Source organism: Eupeodes corollae, chromosome 3, assembly GCF_945859685.1.
Source record: "Eupeodes corollae chromosome 3, idEupCoro1.1, whole genome shotgun sequence".
NCBI lineage: Eukaryota > Metazoa > Arthropoda > Insecta > Diptera > Syrphidae > Eupeodes > Eupeodes corollae.
Genome location: NC_079149.1, coordinates 104,100,382 through 104,116,325, shown reverse-complemented (window position 1 = coordinate 104,116,325; position 15,944 = coordinate 104,100,382). Strand labels below are relative to the sequence as shown.

General features: G+C 30.9%; 2 protein-coding genes across 2 annotated transcripts; one reads left to right on the top strand and one right to left on the bottom strand.

Moving 5' to 3' along the window:
• The first annotated feature begins 6,315 nt into the window (after positions 1-6,315).
• Positions 6,316-10,137, top strand: LOC129950721 (uncharacterized). Its single transcript, XM_056062644.1, has 3 exons — positions 6,316-6,371; positions 8,817-9,009; positions 9,351-10,137. Exons 1-3 carry the CDS (start codon positions 6,316-6,318, stop codon positions 9,480-9,482), a joined length of 381 nt encoding a protein of 126 aa, XP_055918619.1. The 3' UTR covers positions 9,483-10,137.
• Positions 10,138-10,428: 291 nt separating this feature from the next.
• LOC129952122 (WD repeat-containing protein 75) lies at positions 10,429-15,718 on the bottom strand. Its single transcript, XM_056064566.1, has 12 exons — positions 15,507-15,718; positions 15,066-15,443; positions 14,898-15,005; positions 14,691-14,826; positions 13,426-13,639; positions 13,151-13,347; positions 12,908-13,086; positions 11,832-12,843; positions 11,628-11,769; positions 11,407-11,567; positions 10,924-11,118; positions 10,429-10,862 (listed from the first exon to the last, which is right to left on the bottom strand). The coding sequence occupies exons 1-12, from the start codon at positions 15,593-15,595 to the stop codon at positions 10,566-10,568; spliced, it is 3,108 nt and encodes a 1,035-aa protein (XP_055920541.1). The 5' UTR covers positions 15,596-15,718; the 3' UTR covers positions 10,429-10,565.
• Positions 15,719-15,944: the final 226 nt, after the last annotated feature.

Genomic DNA, 15,944 nt, shown 5'->3' with positions numbered 1-15,944 from the left:
TGTATTTTTCAAAATTTCCCCCTGAATTTTATTTTAACGTGTATTTAATATTTACAAATTTAGCTTTCAAAGAAAAGTAGAAAACTATTGGAATAACCAAAATAGCCAGAGCCGAGCTCTCATTAAGACAACTTTTTCAATACCTGCAAAACATGAAACTTCATTTGTGTATAGCTACAATGAAAATTTAAAGTACAAGGGCATTTTTTGAACGAATATCTTACTATGTTTGGCTTCGATAAGGGTCAATTATAGCTATCATTGGATTTCATTATTGAAACCAATCCTTGGAATTTTGTTGTCAGGAATTTAGAAATTTTACTGACGGAAATCTTTAATTGAAATTTTGTGTGATTGGAACACAAATAATTGGAATGATTCGTTCCATTTTTCGACATAACAGAATCAGCTGTTCAAGAAAATAAATTTCCGTCCGGAAAAAAGAAAAATACATTTTTATCGAAAAAAAAATGCGCAGTAAAACTTTTTCTCTAAAACAAATTCTTTGTCTGATTTTCGAACGATGAATTTATAATTTTAATTTCGAATCAAAGAAAAATACCGTTAAATAGCGATTCAAAAATGTTTCCGGATTTATGATAGCTATAAGTGGCCCATTACGGCACATAATGGCGTATTTTGGATCTACACATGCATCCATATAAAGTCCAGCTCACACGGCCAGTGCAGTGACCATTGACACTGAAACCAGTTGATAATTCACAACGTCGTATATATGTACATATGTACATACGTCGAATGAGTGCTTGAAGAACAGTCGGCGCTCGGCGCTGGACGGCGATTTTTCAAACAAAATTTTCTTCAGCGACGAAGCATATTTCTTATGTTATGTTAACAAACAAAATTTTCATATTTGAGATTTTGAGAATTCTCAAGTTATTGATCCACAAAATATGAGAGTATTTGGGGTGCCCTTTGGTACGGCGGTCATATGTTAACTGACTTTTTTTGCCCGCTATTGAAGAATACGACTTGGAAAATATTTGGAGAATATGAAGTTTCAACAAGACGATGCCACACAACTCGATCAAATATGGCTTTATTACAAGAGACCTTTCCTGGCCGCGTAATTTCTCGTCATAGTGATATCAACTGGACACCAAGTTCGTGCGATTTGACACCACTGGACTTTTTTGTGGGGCTAACTCTTGAGCACTTAAAACCAACATTCTTCAAGACACCGCACAATATGTGTCAAAAATTTATAGAAAATTACGTCAAAATAATCGATGCTTGCAACAATTCACGTGGTGGTCATTTAAATGATGTAGTGTTTCATACATAATGTCAAAGTTCAAACTTTATAGAATAAAAATAAAATATCATGAAAAAAAAATATTTTATATGTGTTACAACAACAGTGTTAATAAATGTTGTTTACTTTTCAAAAACGGATAATCATTTTAAAACTTAAAAAGAGGCTGGGATGTGATTTGTCTTGCTTAAAAGTTTGTCTATATGTACTCGTATCAATTTTTACCAAATTTTCGTACTATTTTTTAAGAAAGAACGGACCGTTGGATTTTTATAAAAAACAACTGAATATCGGAAACAATATTTTCTGTTAAATAAAGAAGTTTGAAGCCAATATTTTTAATTTTTAAAAAGCTATTTGAGTCGAAAGTAAATTTTTACCAACTTTTATAATTTTTTTTTTAGGTTTTTATTTTTTGTAAAAAAACAGTCAATTCGATTTTTCTCAAAATTTGTCCTAATGTTGAAAATAATACTTCTTATAAGTAAAAATTAGTTAAAAGCTATTATCTCAAATTTTTGAAAAGATATTTCAGTCGAAAATCATTTTTTACCAACTTTTGTTAATTTTTCTTTCGATTTTTAATTGTTTGTACAAAAGCTGCCAATTCGATTTTTTTTCAAAATTTTACTGAATGTAAACAACAACATTTTTTGAAAGATAAAAGTAAATTAAAGCCAATGTTTACAATTTTTGAAAATGAAATTTGAGTCGAAAATTTATTTTTTAACAACTTTTATACATTTTTTTTAGGTTTTTATTTTTTGTAAAAAAAACTGTCAATTCGATTTTTCTCAAAATTTGTCCTAATGTTGAAAACAATATTTCTTATAAGTAAAAATTAGTTAAAAGCTCTTATCTCAAATTTTTGAAAAGATATTTCAGTCGAAAATCATTTTTTACCAACTTTTCTTCAGTTTTTGTCCGTTTTTATTTTTTGTAAAAAAAACTGTCAATTAGATTTTTCTCAACATTTTTCAGAATGTTGAAAACAATTTTTTTCAAAAGATAAAATAAGTTTGAAGCCTTAATTTCAAGTTTTTGAAAAGATATTTGAATCAATATTCAATTTTTACCAACTTTGAGTAATGTTTTTTTTAGATTTTTATTTTTTATAAAAAAAACTGTCAATTCGATTTTTCTAAAAATTTTATCAGATGTAAAAAACATTATTCTTCGTTGCACAAAATTGTTTTGGAGCTGAAATCATATTTTGGTCCTAATTTTTTTTGATTTATAAAAAAAACCGTTAAATGGATTTTTTTCAAAAAATATACTTCTTTGATATCACGTTACAATATATTATATAAAATTAAATTCAAGTCTCTAGCGTTTTTGGTTCGTAAGATATTTAGGGTTAACCAAAATGTTCACCTTTTTTTCAACTGCTATGGTAAAAAAACTACCCACGCAATTTTCTTGAAGCCCTTTCTGCATCTTTCTGCATTATTATCTGTATAACAAAATTTATTTGAAATGGATATCTCTTCTTCTTGAGCTATGGACAACGAACAAAAACTTCGCGAACGTACGGACGTACTGACGTATAAACGTACACACGCACGCACAGAAATCTTTCTAAAAATCTTTTATTTCGACTCTAGGGACCTCGAGAAATGTCAAAATTTTCAATTTGACAAATCGGACCCATTACAATAACTTCTTATGGGAAGTTAAAAATCACATTTTGGAGATTTGTTTAGATAAATGTAATAAAAACTATTTTTTTAATTATGGAAATATTTTCAAATCTCATTTTACTGAATATTTTGTACAGTACGATAGAAAGTACCGAAATTTTCACAGCCTAATTATTTTCATATTTTGATATTGATACTCGTAGAATTGTTTTAAAAGTTAGTAAATTAAATATAATAATCACCATTCACATTCGGTACGTAAAAGTAAAATAAAACATCTTTGGTAATTTAGTTTAATTTTCTATATAAATAACTTCAGTGCATCAATCCAAATCGTCGGCAATGGCGGTGGCAGTGGCGGTGGCGTTGGCAGTTACAATGATACGTGCATTCATATAAACAACAACAGCCGGAGAAAAAAAACACTTATTTTATACGTTTTGGCCAAGGCCTGTTTTGGCCGCACTTGTAAGAAATCTCCAAAAACCCCAACCCAAAACTGGCTATGGCTATGGCTACTTCAACTATACACATTAAACTCTGGCTAAAGTGATGTCTACAGAGGCCCCCAGACTATGGTATGGGTATAATATGACGATTATGAAAACATACCTGAGTGGGGTTAAGGTTGTTGAAAGTATTTTGTCTGTCCACTGTCCAAAAATTAATTCAGTAGTATAGTAAGTAAAGTAAAGAGTAATCGCATGAATGCATTAAAATAGTCAACAATAAATTTTATTTACCATCATCATCATAAACAGTTTAATTTGAAGTGCGTAGGGTTTAAAGTGCGGTGTGTTTTGAAAATTCAATTTGATTTTATTTCTCTTGTTTTTAATTTGTCTAGAAAAGAAAAACATTTTTAAAACTATAAGAAAATGTAAGTTTTATGACACCATCACACTGTGGTTTTTAGTTCTATTTTTTAAAGATCATGGTCAGCTTGGATTGTGTGGCTATTGAAATCGTATACAATGCGAGAGCTCATGTTAAGTACTCCTAAAGTACCTTCGTTCATGTTGTTATTGTGAAATATCAGTTGATAAAAAATCATTCAAAAGTAACCGACAAAAGTGTAATCGGAAATTTATAATGTTGACAGATCATCATTTCATGAAAATAAAATAAATAAGATTTGTTTCTCTCAAAAAAAAGTACTCGTGGAAAGGAAAATTGTTTATGTTTTTAAGGTTCTAAGGTTTATTTAGTTTTCTTTTCATTAATTAGACGCCTATAAGTAGGTCTTACTTCACGGGCTACAGCACATGACTTTGTATTAAAATTCCACATAGGCCAGTCCTACACCGTCATTAACTAGGCCTTTTATCGAATCTCTTCAGTCCCTAATTTAATTACATATATTTAATCAGTATTATATATTTAATTAGTAAATTGTATACACTACCTTCAATAGTGAAGCAATTTAATAAAATAAAACTCTTTACAAATTTACACAATTCGGTTTGATTTAAACTTAAGAATTGTTTATTTTTTAATGATATGTTTTTAAGATTTTATTAAATAGCATTGCCAGATACAAATATTGACTTGGGATGAGTTAAACAATATTTTGAAAAGTTTATCTTCAAGTAAAATTTGATAAAATTTAATTTGAAAAAGTGTGTAGTGTTTTTGATGTATGGGGTCATTCATTTCGTGGTTTTAAGTTGGTATAACGCTGACGTTTGATATCTGTCAAACTCAGCTGTCATTTAAAGTTCCCTAAAATTAATATATCTTCCTTGAATATTTAATGCTAACGATAGATAATGCTATAGTATAGTAAAATAAGGCAAAAGGAACAATCTCAGAAAGAGGGATAGTAAGCTGGAAATGTACAACAAATCTCTTATCATCATCGAATGTTATGGACCGCAAAAAGTCTCGAAAAACGCATTATACCAGCAGCGCTCAAAATTTGTTTAACTAAATTTTTGATTGAAAAATGTCAATTATTAAAAAAAAAATACTTTGAAATGAGTAAGATTTTAACTGGTTGTCTAATCCTCGAACGATAAGCACCACATCCCATTAGGATTTCAATTGAATTTATTTTCAAAAACTAGAATGTTAAGGGTATAATTTCACGCTCCGGCATTGCTACGTGCATGTTTGAATATTAAAGTCCAATTTTCACTAATTCATCACGACAAGCAGACCCATACTCCGAGACCTTATATGTTTTAGAAAACTTTGTAATTGACCTGACTTTTTTGTATCTAGTTCTTAGACTATTAGTACCTTTTCGAAACGAACCAAAGATAAATATTGAAAATTATTTTTGTTTTTATTTAGTTTTTTTACTTTTCATAATTTTCTTTCTTTTTAAATCGGTTACAATATTTTTTTATTTTGTACGATATTTATTAATCTTCATACAGACATGATTTAAAAAACCCCACTAACAGGTCTGAGTGCTTAAAAATGGATCACTTGCTCCAGATGATCTACTTAAAACAATGTTTTGTAAGCATGGACGTTATTTACGCTGTGGTTGTGGAAAAAAAGTAGTTGCAATTTACATTAAGTAGTTTTGTATTCATTTTTGAATTCTGGGGTCGTTAATATTCTTTCTTTTAAAAATGATACGTTATGCATTTCAATTTCGTAAAAAATTATGACTCATTTTCGAGATATCGAATTTCAAAAAAAAATGCTTAATTTTTTTTTAAATATTATGAAAGAACAATGAAATTTTTGATCATCAAATATTATTATAACAGTATAAGAACTCGTGCAGAAAAAAAAAATGGTTAAAATAGGTTGATTAGTTCTTGAGAAAAAATGATTCTATAGGAGTACCTTCTGAAACAATACAAACATATTTTTATTTTATTGAAAGAAACAAATTTTAAAAATTATAGAACATTAAATAAATCTATCGGTTCGTTTTGGGGAAAATTCGAATTTTCGATTTTTTACCAAAAAATATGGGGAGTACTGTTTTTTTTGAATCTTCAAAAATGAAAAATTGCCTAACGCGAATCAGCTTAACACCATAATTTAAAAATTTGAAGTCAATCGAACAAGTGACTTGGGTTGAACTTTTTATACAATGTTTAATTAGAAATAGTAAGGTGGAAATTTGTTTATACCTTCATTTTGGTACCTTCAAAATAAAGGTATAAAGAAATTTCCACCTTACTATTTCTAATTCCGATGTTATACGTTTTTTTGCCTTATAGTATTGGACTGCATATTTGAGCTTTTAAGCAAATACGAAACCGTAAAAATGACGCTTATAAAAGCGATTTTATTTTTAATATTTTTTCAAATCAATGTAAATTATTCTAACTTTGATTGTTGAAGAATCCAACAAAAAACAAGACGTCTTTTTAAAAACACGCAACAGAATACCTCTCTTCTTCTATAAAGCATTCAGCTGCAGTGCAGTTTATTATGCATGCATATCTGAAATTCAGGATAACTTGTACCGGTACCGGCAACAAGTTTAAGTAAGTAAATCTTTGAACAGCTGTGGCCAAAGAAACTGGTTGATAACTTAAAGTTTTTTTTAGTTTCGTATATATTACATAATGAGATGCAAACAAGTTTGGTTGTTGTCTCATTGATTTCCGCAACAATTAAGATACATATCTATTATATTCATATAGGTACATATATTTAATTTGGCTATGCAGATAAAAGCAAAAATGAGGAGCAAATAATTCTCAATGAAGGCGTCTCATTTGTGTTTATTATCAAAACAATGCAACGAATTTTAACCAAGGACTTTCACTTTTTTTAGTTTTTTGATATCTTTAATTAGTCATTAATTAGATTAGATTATTTGATTTTTATTTACATTTTACACCTACTCACAACATCTGAACTAACATCGTTAATACCAAGTGAGTTTTTTTTTCTCTAATTGAAAAAGCAGATCGTAGTTGTAAGAATATCAGTTTAAAGAAATTTTAATTAGGGCCTTTCCGGGAATACAATTTGTCATAGAACAAAATTTAAAACATTGGGCAGGTTCAGCCGACATAAGGGATTTTCTAGCATCTGATTGGCCAGCTGCTAAAAAATTGCCTTCCAATTAAGGCAACTTTAATGGAAAGTTGACTGGAAAGTTAGTCAAGAAAAATCTCCCTAACTATCAAGTCAAGTCTAGTTTTGTCAAAATGACAATTGATACTGTTTTTTCATTCAGCTGAAAGCTGAACTTTATTACTCTTTGATTTATATATTTTCCACACAACTTCATTTAATGCCTTGTGTAAAAGTGTTCGTTGTCAATTTGGTAATAGAAATAATTTTTAACAATACAATATTTCCTTACAATACAAAATACAAATGGTTATAGACTTGTAGCTTGCCTGAAGAGTGTTTTGTAGACATTGATGTTTTTGGTAGTTTGTGTACTATGAACTTAGAGTAGGTATAGTTTGTGAAGTACAGTTCTGAATTTGAAATGCATGGCACTTGAAAAACTAACTAGTTGCCTTGGTCAAAACGGCTCCCAGAAATTACGCCAGATTTTTTTTTGGAAAAAAAAGCAGAATTTTTTGTGGAAAATAAGCCAGAAACATTGGAAATTGTGCCAGACAGAAATGGAAAAAAAACCAGAAACCAAAATGGAAATCAGGCCAGAATACCAATTGATATATTCTGGCCTAATTTCCTAATATCAATTTGGAAAAAAAAAGCCAGACAATGTTTTGCATTTTAAAAGTCGCTACTTGTACAATATTGTAGACATTTTATTACAACAGGAAAAAACAGCCCCTGCCATGCATCTGGAGGGGGGGCGGTCACGGGCCCGGCGTGGCCATGGTGTTGCGGGCGCGGCGTGGACCTGCGCGGTTACGGCGTGGCTGCCACGCAAAAAATTACTAAAGTTTTCAATAATTTTTTGTATTTGTAACAATTTATTTAACAAAATAGACAAAAACAAAATATTTTTACTAAATGTAAACTTGCAAAGTGACTGCTACGATATCCCGGCAGCATGGACAGCAGACAATTTCGTACTCATAACTTTGCATGTTTTTTTCACAACGTCAAGTGTCAATGATGAATTCGCGAAAGCAACTAAACAATAATTCTTACAATAGATCATAGAGGCAAAGAATGTGTAGTAAAACTGTTTATTTATTACAACAATTTATACAAAATACAGTTTTCTGGCGTTTTTTCCTAAACATGAAAAGGAAAAAACCGCAAGAAATTTTATTTCTGGATCCAAATGTTTTTTTTTTTGCCTTTTTTCCATTTCTGTAAATGGAAAAAACGCCTGAAATGCCTGAAATTTTCCAAGAAAAATTTGGAATTTTGTCCTAGGAATAAAAGCCAGAATTTTGTATGAAGCAATTTCTGGCGTTTTTCCAAAAAAAATTCTGGCGTAATTTCCGGGAGCCGTCAAAACTTACGATCAAAGAATGAAGTTGACTGCAAATGAAGCCCCTTATGTTGTCTGATCCTGCCCATTAACTATATTCCAATGTTGCTTCCAAAGAGCTTGGAATTTCCTTTTTTAAACGATAAACAACAAACCTTTAAGAAACTACTTTGTAAAATTGTAAAATATTAAGTAACGAAACTCTGTAGGTCTTTCTGGTACATATTTGATAGTATAAATTATTTTTTTCAGTCGATTTAGATCACATTAAAATAAACGTAGAGGACAACTCGTAGAATGATCCGACAAAAGGAGACGAAAACGTCCTTCAATTTGTCTGTTAACCTAAAAAACTAGATTTACGAAAATAATAATCATCATGAAGTTAAAAAAATGATCCGTCAAAAAATCACACCTTCAAAATACCACCCCCTTTATACCTTAATTCCCGATATAAACAAATTGCAAGGGATATTTTGAACAATCTTATTCGAAAAAACCCACGGGTTATTTATTAACCAAAATTACATTTTTGTTTAAAATTTTCTCCTTTCAGGTTACTAAAATGTTTAATTACACTCTGCATATTACTCGTTGGAACTTTCGCACAGATCCAACATAGAGCAGTATTACAAAATGATGCCTACGAACAAACGCTTTCAAATGATTTCAAAAATCCATTTTATAGAACAGCAAGAATAAATGCTGCTCTTAAAGAATCAAGTTGGCTAGGACCTGGAGAAGAATTGGTAAATTAAAAAAACTATTTTATTAAACAAACAACCCTATTATGAGTTTTACTCGGTTAATATTTCACACGAAACAAATTTTTTTCACACGAAAATATAAAAATTTTTAATTAATTAATAAAAGTATCATTTCGGGGAAGTAATTGGACTAAAAATTTAAAGAAACAAACAGACTTAAGCGTTCAAATGAGTTAAATTTAGAAAGAAATGAAGGAATCTTTTGAAAATCAAACATTTTGCGGTTAAAATTTGTAGTTGGGGAAAAGTGAAAAAAAATGTTCTTGGATGAAATATTTTTTGAGGTGATACTCTTATTGAAAACTTTAAATTTTTAATTGCAGGTTTACGAAAGACAAGCTGAAAAAATTCCACGTTCTCAAATTTATTCGGTCCTATCACACGCTGGATTAATTCCTCGCAGAAGATTACAAAAGAGAAGTTTACGATATCAACAATTGTTCGAAAATTTTTAGTTTTAAATTGTTAAAGTATTATAAATGCGCATCGATTGCGTCGGTTCAAAGGTAAAACAGGCTAAATAAGCAAAGTAATCTTTTTTTCACAATTAGATTCAAGCATTTTAAAAATTAAAAGACTCATTTCTACGATGTTGAGGGACATATCAGTCAATACCTGCACAAATATCTTTAGTAAAAACTCAACTACTGAATTAAAAAAAAAATGATTAAATAGAGTTAACCATTAAATCTAAAAGACCAAATCTTGAAACAAAGCATTGAAATTAGAAATTCAGAATGACTAGAATCTTGAAAACGAAAAGATCGATCAATGTTAACGATGTTTCAATATCCTGAAGATGGAGAATTTTTTAAAATACAATACCCTAGAGCACTTTCAACCAATTAATTGTATAGAGTTTAATTGACTCCTCCAATCTTCACGCCATCTGAAAGAGGGAATCTTTCAACAATTTGATAAAGGGCATCTCAATATTTTCGGGCCAAAATATTAAGAGTGAAAATGTCTATACGTTATAAGAAAACAAATTATTTTTTCGGTTTAAGCCCAATTTTGTTTTGTACGAGTTATGTTTCGACTTCTCTCAGAATTAAACTCCCTTTTTCAAGTGCCGTCCTGCTTAAGGAACATTCGCTAGGCAGGTGCTAATCTATCTCGATCAAATGTAATTCTTTGCAAATTTGAGTCTAATCGAATTTAAAAATTAGTAGTTTTATTAATTTCAATCAATTTTAAAACACTTCCAAATCATTTAAATAAAATCAATAAAAGCTTTCATGAGCCATTAAAGACGTTTTGCAAATCTCATTTTATAATCCATTTTTCGATTTCGATCTTATTTTTATTTTACAATATTATTTGCACTTTGTGAGTTTTACCTTTGATCCCACGATGATATGTTAAGTGTTTTTTTTTTTTTTTAAGAAATAAAGTTACACGTTTTTAGTTTATTAAAAAATAAGTATTTATTTATTCTTTATACAAACAAAAAAATAACATTTGTACACATTTCCATTCGTCACTCTTCAACTGGATTCTTAATTTAATATTGTTGTTTTTGTTGTTGTTTTTTAATATTAAAAATCTATTTCTATCGTTTCAGCAGCAATTTTATGTAAATATTCTTCACTTAACAAATTTGTATTGTCATTCTCTTTCTTTGTGATATTACCCACTTTCTCAATTAAAGTTCTATGCGTTTTATAGTCATCATCTTCATTATCACTCGAGTCATAAAAACCATTTAATTGTGTATTTTTAGATGTTTTTGATTTTTTAGCTTCAGATGGTACATTTAATTCGATAACTGATTTTAAGAAATCATTGCACAGTAAACTCAATGGAGCCATTGTTTGGGAGGACATTTCCAAAAACTAAAAATGAAAATAAATAAAATACAAACAAAAAAAATTGCATTGAAATTTTGGAACATACCGATTTCACAGCTGCTTTTCCATGGACACCAATTGCCGTTGCTTCATTATTAAGATCCGCATTTTGTTTAGTATTAACTTGATTTTTAGCATAGGTACCAAATGTCGAATATTTGACTGGAGCAAAATTTTGTTCTTTTTCAAAAGTCAGTTTTTTATCGTTAAGGTCGTCATCAGCTCCGAGATACATAATTTCCTGGAATGAATAAATAAGTTTTAAAATAGAACAGTTTTTTCACCCAAGAAGAGCTTTTTACACTCAGAACTTTTGAAGCAAATACAAAATGAAAATGTTGTCTTCAGAGTTAACATAAAAATAAGAGTCACACAAAAAATTATCATAACAAGATCCTTTTACGGACGATTTCTTGATAGTTTTAAAATAATTTAAGATTCTTATTTTAAACTTTCGAAATGAAATTGAATAGTCGAGTTTTTATTAATTCTTAAATTCTTCTACTTTTCTTAAGTCCCAAATACTCACATTATTATCTGTCAAGAAATACAATATCGATCTTGATTGCCAGTTGACGAAGAAAGCTTGCGCTTTGGGCTGTTTCCTTGGCAGCCAAACGGCACCCAATACTCGTGGCATATTCTTCCTGAAATACAGCGTCAAGGTGTCGCTTGGAGAAAATATATGCACTGCAATCAATACAAAAATCATTAAAAAATTAGTCTTTTATGTTTTGGAAACTAACTCACATTCTTTGTTCTTTGTGAAAACAGCAACTAGATTATTTTTAGAATCAATGGCTATTTGTTCTGTGGATAGCTTCAAAACGGTTTGCAACCGCAGATTAAGGAGGTTCCAGATGAGCAGTCTATTTTCAGTGCATGCAATTACCTGTAAATAAATTGTTTTTTACCTTAATGTTTCCCCTTAAAAATTTACAAACTATAACAAACCAAATGTGCAAAATCTCCGGAACAAAATAGAATCTTTTTTATCGTAAGGAGGGATTGCATTGGTGGGACAGGTTTACTACCGCCCGATTGTGTCTCTGTCTCTTCCTTTGGCGGCTCTCCATTTCCAACTCCATTCGTTAAGACTGGCTTAGCCCTCGCACCATCCAACTTCAACAAACTCAACAATGGAGCCAATTTATTGACAATATTCTGATCGTAGCTTTGCTCTCGTTTCACATACTTATTAATCATGAATTTAGCTTTGAAACGAGATTTTAAATTCAAGCAGGGAATTTGCTTCTTCAGTTCTTTTGTCTTTCCAGCACTGGGTACATTATCATTCACATACGCAACTATCTTTGAATGCCATTCTTCGTTAAGTTGAAACGCAATTCCCAACTTTTGATAGAGTAAAAGTTTCTGGAATAGATTCAATTGATTCATGGATCGAATTTTCTTGTACAATAATTGTTTTTGTGAATTGTCAAGAGTTTCAATTTCTCGAATTTTTCTTGTCTTTACTGAATTTTTTATTTCTTTCAGAAGAGTCTCATCTTTGGCGTGGAGGAGATTTGAAAATAATTGAACTATTTTTTGTTTCTTGGAGTTGAGGTCATTTTTCGAACCGTTTTTATTCAATTTAGGAACACGTATTTGAGCCTTTCGCAAACTACCATCAAAACTTCCACCTGGCGCGAGGGCTGTCAGTAGGCTTAGATTCTCGGCTTTGTACACACAGAGGGTGTTTCCAAAACCAGCTGCCAGCAATGAACCATCTTCACAGAATCCAAGTGATTCACAGGGTAAATTCTTGTAACTTGTCTGCGCCACACAAAACCATATTTGTTTATTTTTATGAATGTCACCTGAATATTCTAGGGACCATAGTTTAATGATGTTGTCATTGCCAACTGTTGCGCACAGAAGATTCTCGACGTAATTTGGATTCGAAAATTCAATGGCCCTGATACCGCCTTGATGGGCGAATTCTACACTTGTTATTAAACCATAACTAAACGAAAGAGAGAAATTGGTTTTCACTCGAGATTTAAACAAAAAATAAAATGTTCACTTACTCTTGAAGTTTCTTATTGTAAAGCCAAAATTTGAGACGAACTTCAGGTAGATGCTGCTCGTCGTTGAATTCTTCTGCAGTTGCCATCCAATCGATATTATGAGCCACTTGGGTAACTCGGGTATTATAAAGGATTTTCTCAGTTTCATAGCAAAGTGGATTTAGCCCCACAACGTCAACCTACAAATAAATTCATACACAAATAATTCACCTCAAAAAAGTGTCCGCCTTCTCCTTTACTTACATTGTAGAGCATTGTTTTTGTGTGGGCAGAATAGAATTGCAAATGACCAACTCTCCCATTCAGCACAAGTGTGTTCTTACGTGGATTCACTCGCAAACCAACTGGAAACTTGTCTTTTCCTGTTTTATCGTCGTACGTGTAAGTGAAATCTTGCAGAGTGCATTTGGTTTGAAAATCAACACCCAAAATTTGAATTCCTACAACAACAAAAAAAAAATGGATAAAATAATTAGTTAAAAGTTTTTGGGAATTTTATTATTAAAAATAATTGTTACCGTTATCAGCTGTGGACACAGCAAATGTTGTATTATTTTCATTTGATGCGATGTGACGTATAATTGATGACATTCTTGGAACAAATTCTTTGAGTTCAGGACTTTTAATGGTCCATTTGACAAGGACAGTCTCATGACCACTACTGTACATTGAGGCACCAGTTGCAGAGAATACTATACTCGTAACTGGACTATGATGCCAATGGTAGAGGGTCTAAAATGAAAATCAAAAATAAAATTAATCGAATACATTATTGGGCAACATGGTATTGATTTTGTGGTTAAATCTTTAGTGAGGGAAATGATTTTCTATGAAGTACTCGTGTTCAAAATTGCACAGTTTTCTATTTTCTCAAAAAAAAAAGTCTAAGCTATATTTTTGGAAATTTTTTTGGAACAATATTCAGACAGCTCACGCCTGAGGAGTAGAAGAAACCCGCATATCGAGAACAGATTCTTAAAATAGTAATTTTCAAAAGTGGCAACATTTTTAATGGCAATTTCAAAAAGCACCTTAAATGATTCATTTTAAGGCCAGACATATAAAGAACAGTCTGCGTAAGAAGTTTGAAAAGGTGAGTTCTTTTTGGTTACAACAGTGAAACTTGGAACTCTTTAAAATGTTAACTTTGTAAGATATCTTCATCATTATTGTCTGGACAATGTGCACGGGGATACGTCGCAAGTCAACGTCATGAGTTTGCAACATCCCAAGGCGTTTGTTGTTCCAGCCGATCTATCAAAAGTTAACATTCTCTATGTGCTAAATAAATAGTCTTTTAGTTGACTTGTCCACCGGAGTCTATCGCAGTTAAATTTTGTAAAATAAGAACAAGTTTCCGAAGCATTAAATTCTATACGATATTGTATTTTTAACAATGTTGTTATAAAACAAGAATTTAATGCGCTAAGAGCAGGAATGTGATTCTTTAAGTGAACATGAAAAGCTGAGGGTATCTTGTCTTCAGCGAAGCAGGTAAGTTGATTGGAATATAAGACTGCAAATTAGAAAGAGCTCCTCAGCTGCTCCATTGCTTCATACTGTAATGCCGGACATTACGAAGGATAGGATAAATAAAAAACTAACACAATAACTGTGCCATGGTTCAAGAACACCTTTTTTAGAATAATAGGGGGTGGGGTCAGCATCCGGGCTGGAGGATTTGTGTACGTTGAGATCTTTTAGGACTTTAATTTAAGAACATGAGATGCATCAACACGTTTACGCTCTTATTTACAGGGGGATTTATAACCGTAATATTTACCATTCGAACGTCGTCGTTGGTTTTAAAGAAATTCCGCCACATCATGATTTTTCCTTGCTCGTCTCCTGTGGCAATCATTTTTTCTTTGGGATGAACCCTTACACATGTGATGGGACAACTCATTTCGTTGGTTAACCTTAAAACAAAAATAAATTAATTAAAATGTGTTCTAACTCAAACGCAACAGAACTGTAGAAACCAACTTACTTTCTCCATTCCCATGTTTGGTAATCGACAAAGAACAGGAAAGGTCCTTGAATGATAACAAAGTATTTAAAGTTATCCTTGTCCACATCCACAATAGGTTTTTGTCGTCTATTTAAAAGCAATGTAAATAAGAAAGTTCATAAGTTCATTTTTTAAGTTAAAACTTACTTCAATAACAAATCAAGAGGATAGTTTAAGATATTTCCATCGACACTATTAACAATATAACATTGGACAGGGTTTTTATTCTTGACGACGGTAATAACTGCACAGGGCATTTCATTTTGACATAATTTTAAAAAATTAAATGTATGAAATTGTGCAGTTCCCTTGACCTTAAGTTGAACTCGACTGCGGATAGTTCCCGTGGCCCATTTCCAACGAATCACTTCGCCACCTTCAGTACAACCAACAAGAATTTGATTGTCAAGTAAATCATATTCCAAACTAATCAGAGGGTCCTTGGCTCCTTCAAGGACATGGGTGAGTTGACCCGTTGAGACAGAAAATACTTGTACACTTCTGTCTGTCACCACAAACAAAAGACTGAAAAAGATTTAAACTATTATTGAAGAGTTCTTTGGGAAAGAAAACTATTTTTGGACAAACTTTGAGTCTGGTGAGAAGATTGGTTTAAATTTAATTAAACTTCCTCCGGCTAAGTATTGTAATTTTAATTTATCGTCATTTTCATCCATTTTATTGATTTAATTTATTTTAAAATTACTCTTTTATTTAATAAATTTAATAACTACTTTTTTGTGTGGTTTATTTTGTAAATTTAAAAATCACACGTGTTTTGCTTTGCGTTTGCAGCCGCTTTTTACTTTACGATTCTGACATTTCACTTCTTTGACATTTGTTTTATTTTTTTAAATGTGTGTTTAGTAACCTGAAATTTTTTACAATTTTTGAGATGTCAAAAACCTAATGGTAATCAAACACTAGGCAGCAAAATAAGCTACTTAGCTAGATAATATAAATTTATTGGCGATATTTATTGGTAAAAGCGTATGTCATCGAGTTTTATTTTTAAAAATAAAATTT

Excerpts from the sequence above, each read along its gene's own strand:
- LOC129952122 (XM_056064566.1), bottom strand. The coding sequence starts at position 15,595 with ATGGATGAAAATGACGATAAATTAAAATTACAATACTTAGCCGGAGGA. Across the intron at positions 14,827-14,897 it reads CAAACATGGGAATGGAGAAA|GTTAACCAACGAAATGAGTT; the intron begins GTAAGTTGGTTT and ends TTTTGTTTTAAG. Across the intron at positions 10,863-10,923 it reads GAAAAGCAGCTGTGAAATCG|TTTTTGGAAATGTCCTCCCA; the intron begins GTATGTTCCAAA and ends TTTCATTTTTAG.
- LOC129950721 (XM_056062644.1), top strand. The coding sequence starts at position 6,316 with ATGCATGCATATCTGAAATTCAGGATAACTTGTACCGGTACCGGCAAC. Across the intron at positions 6,372-8,816 it reads GGTACCGGCAACAAGTTTAA|GTTACTAAAATGTTTAATTA; the intron begins GTAAGTAAATCT and ends TTCTCCTTTCAG. Across the intron at positions 9,010-9,350 it reads TAGGACCTGGAGAAGAATTG|GTTTACGAAAGACAAGCTGA; the intron begins GTAAATTAAAAA and ends TTTTAATTGCAG.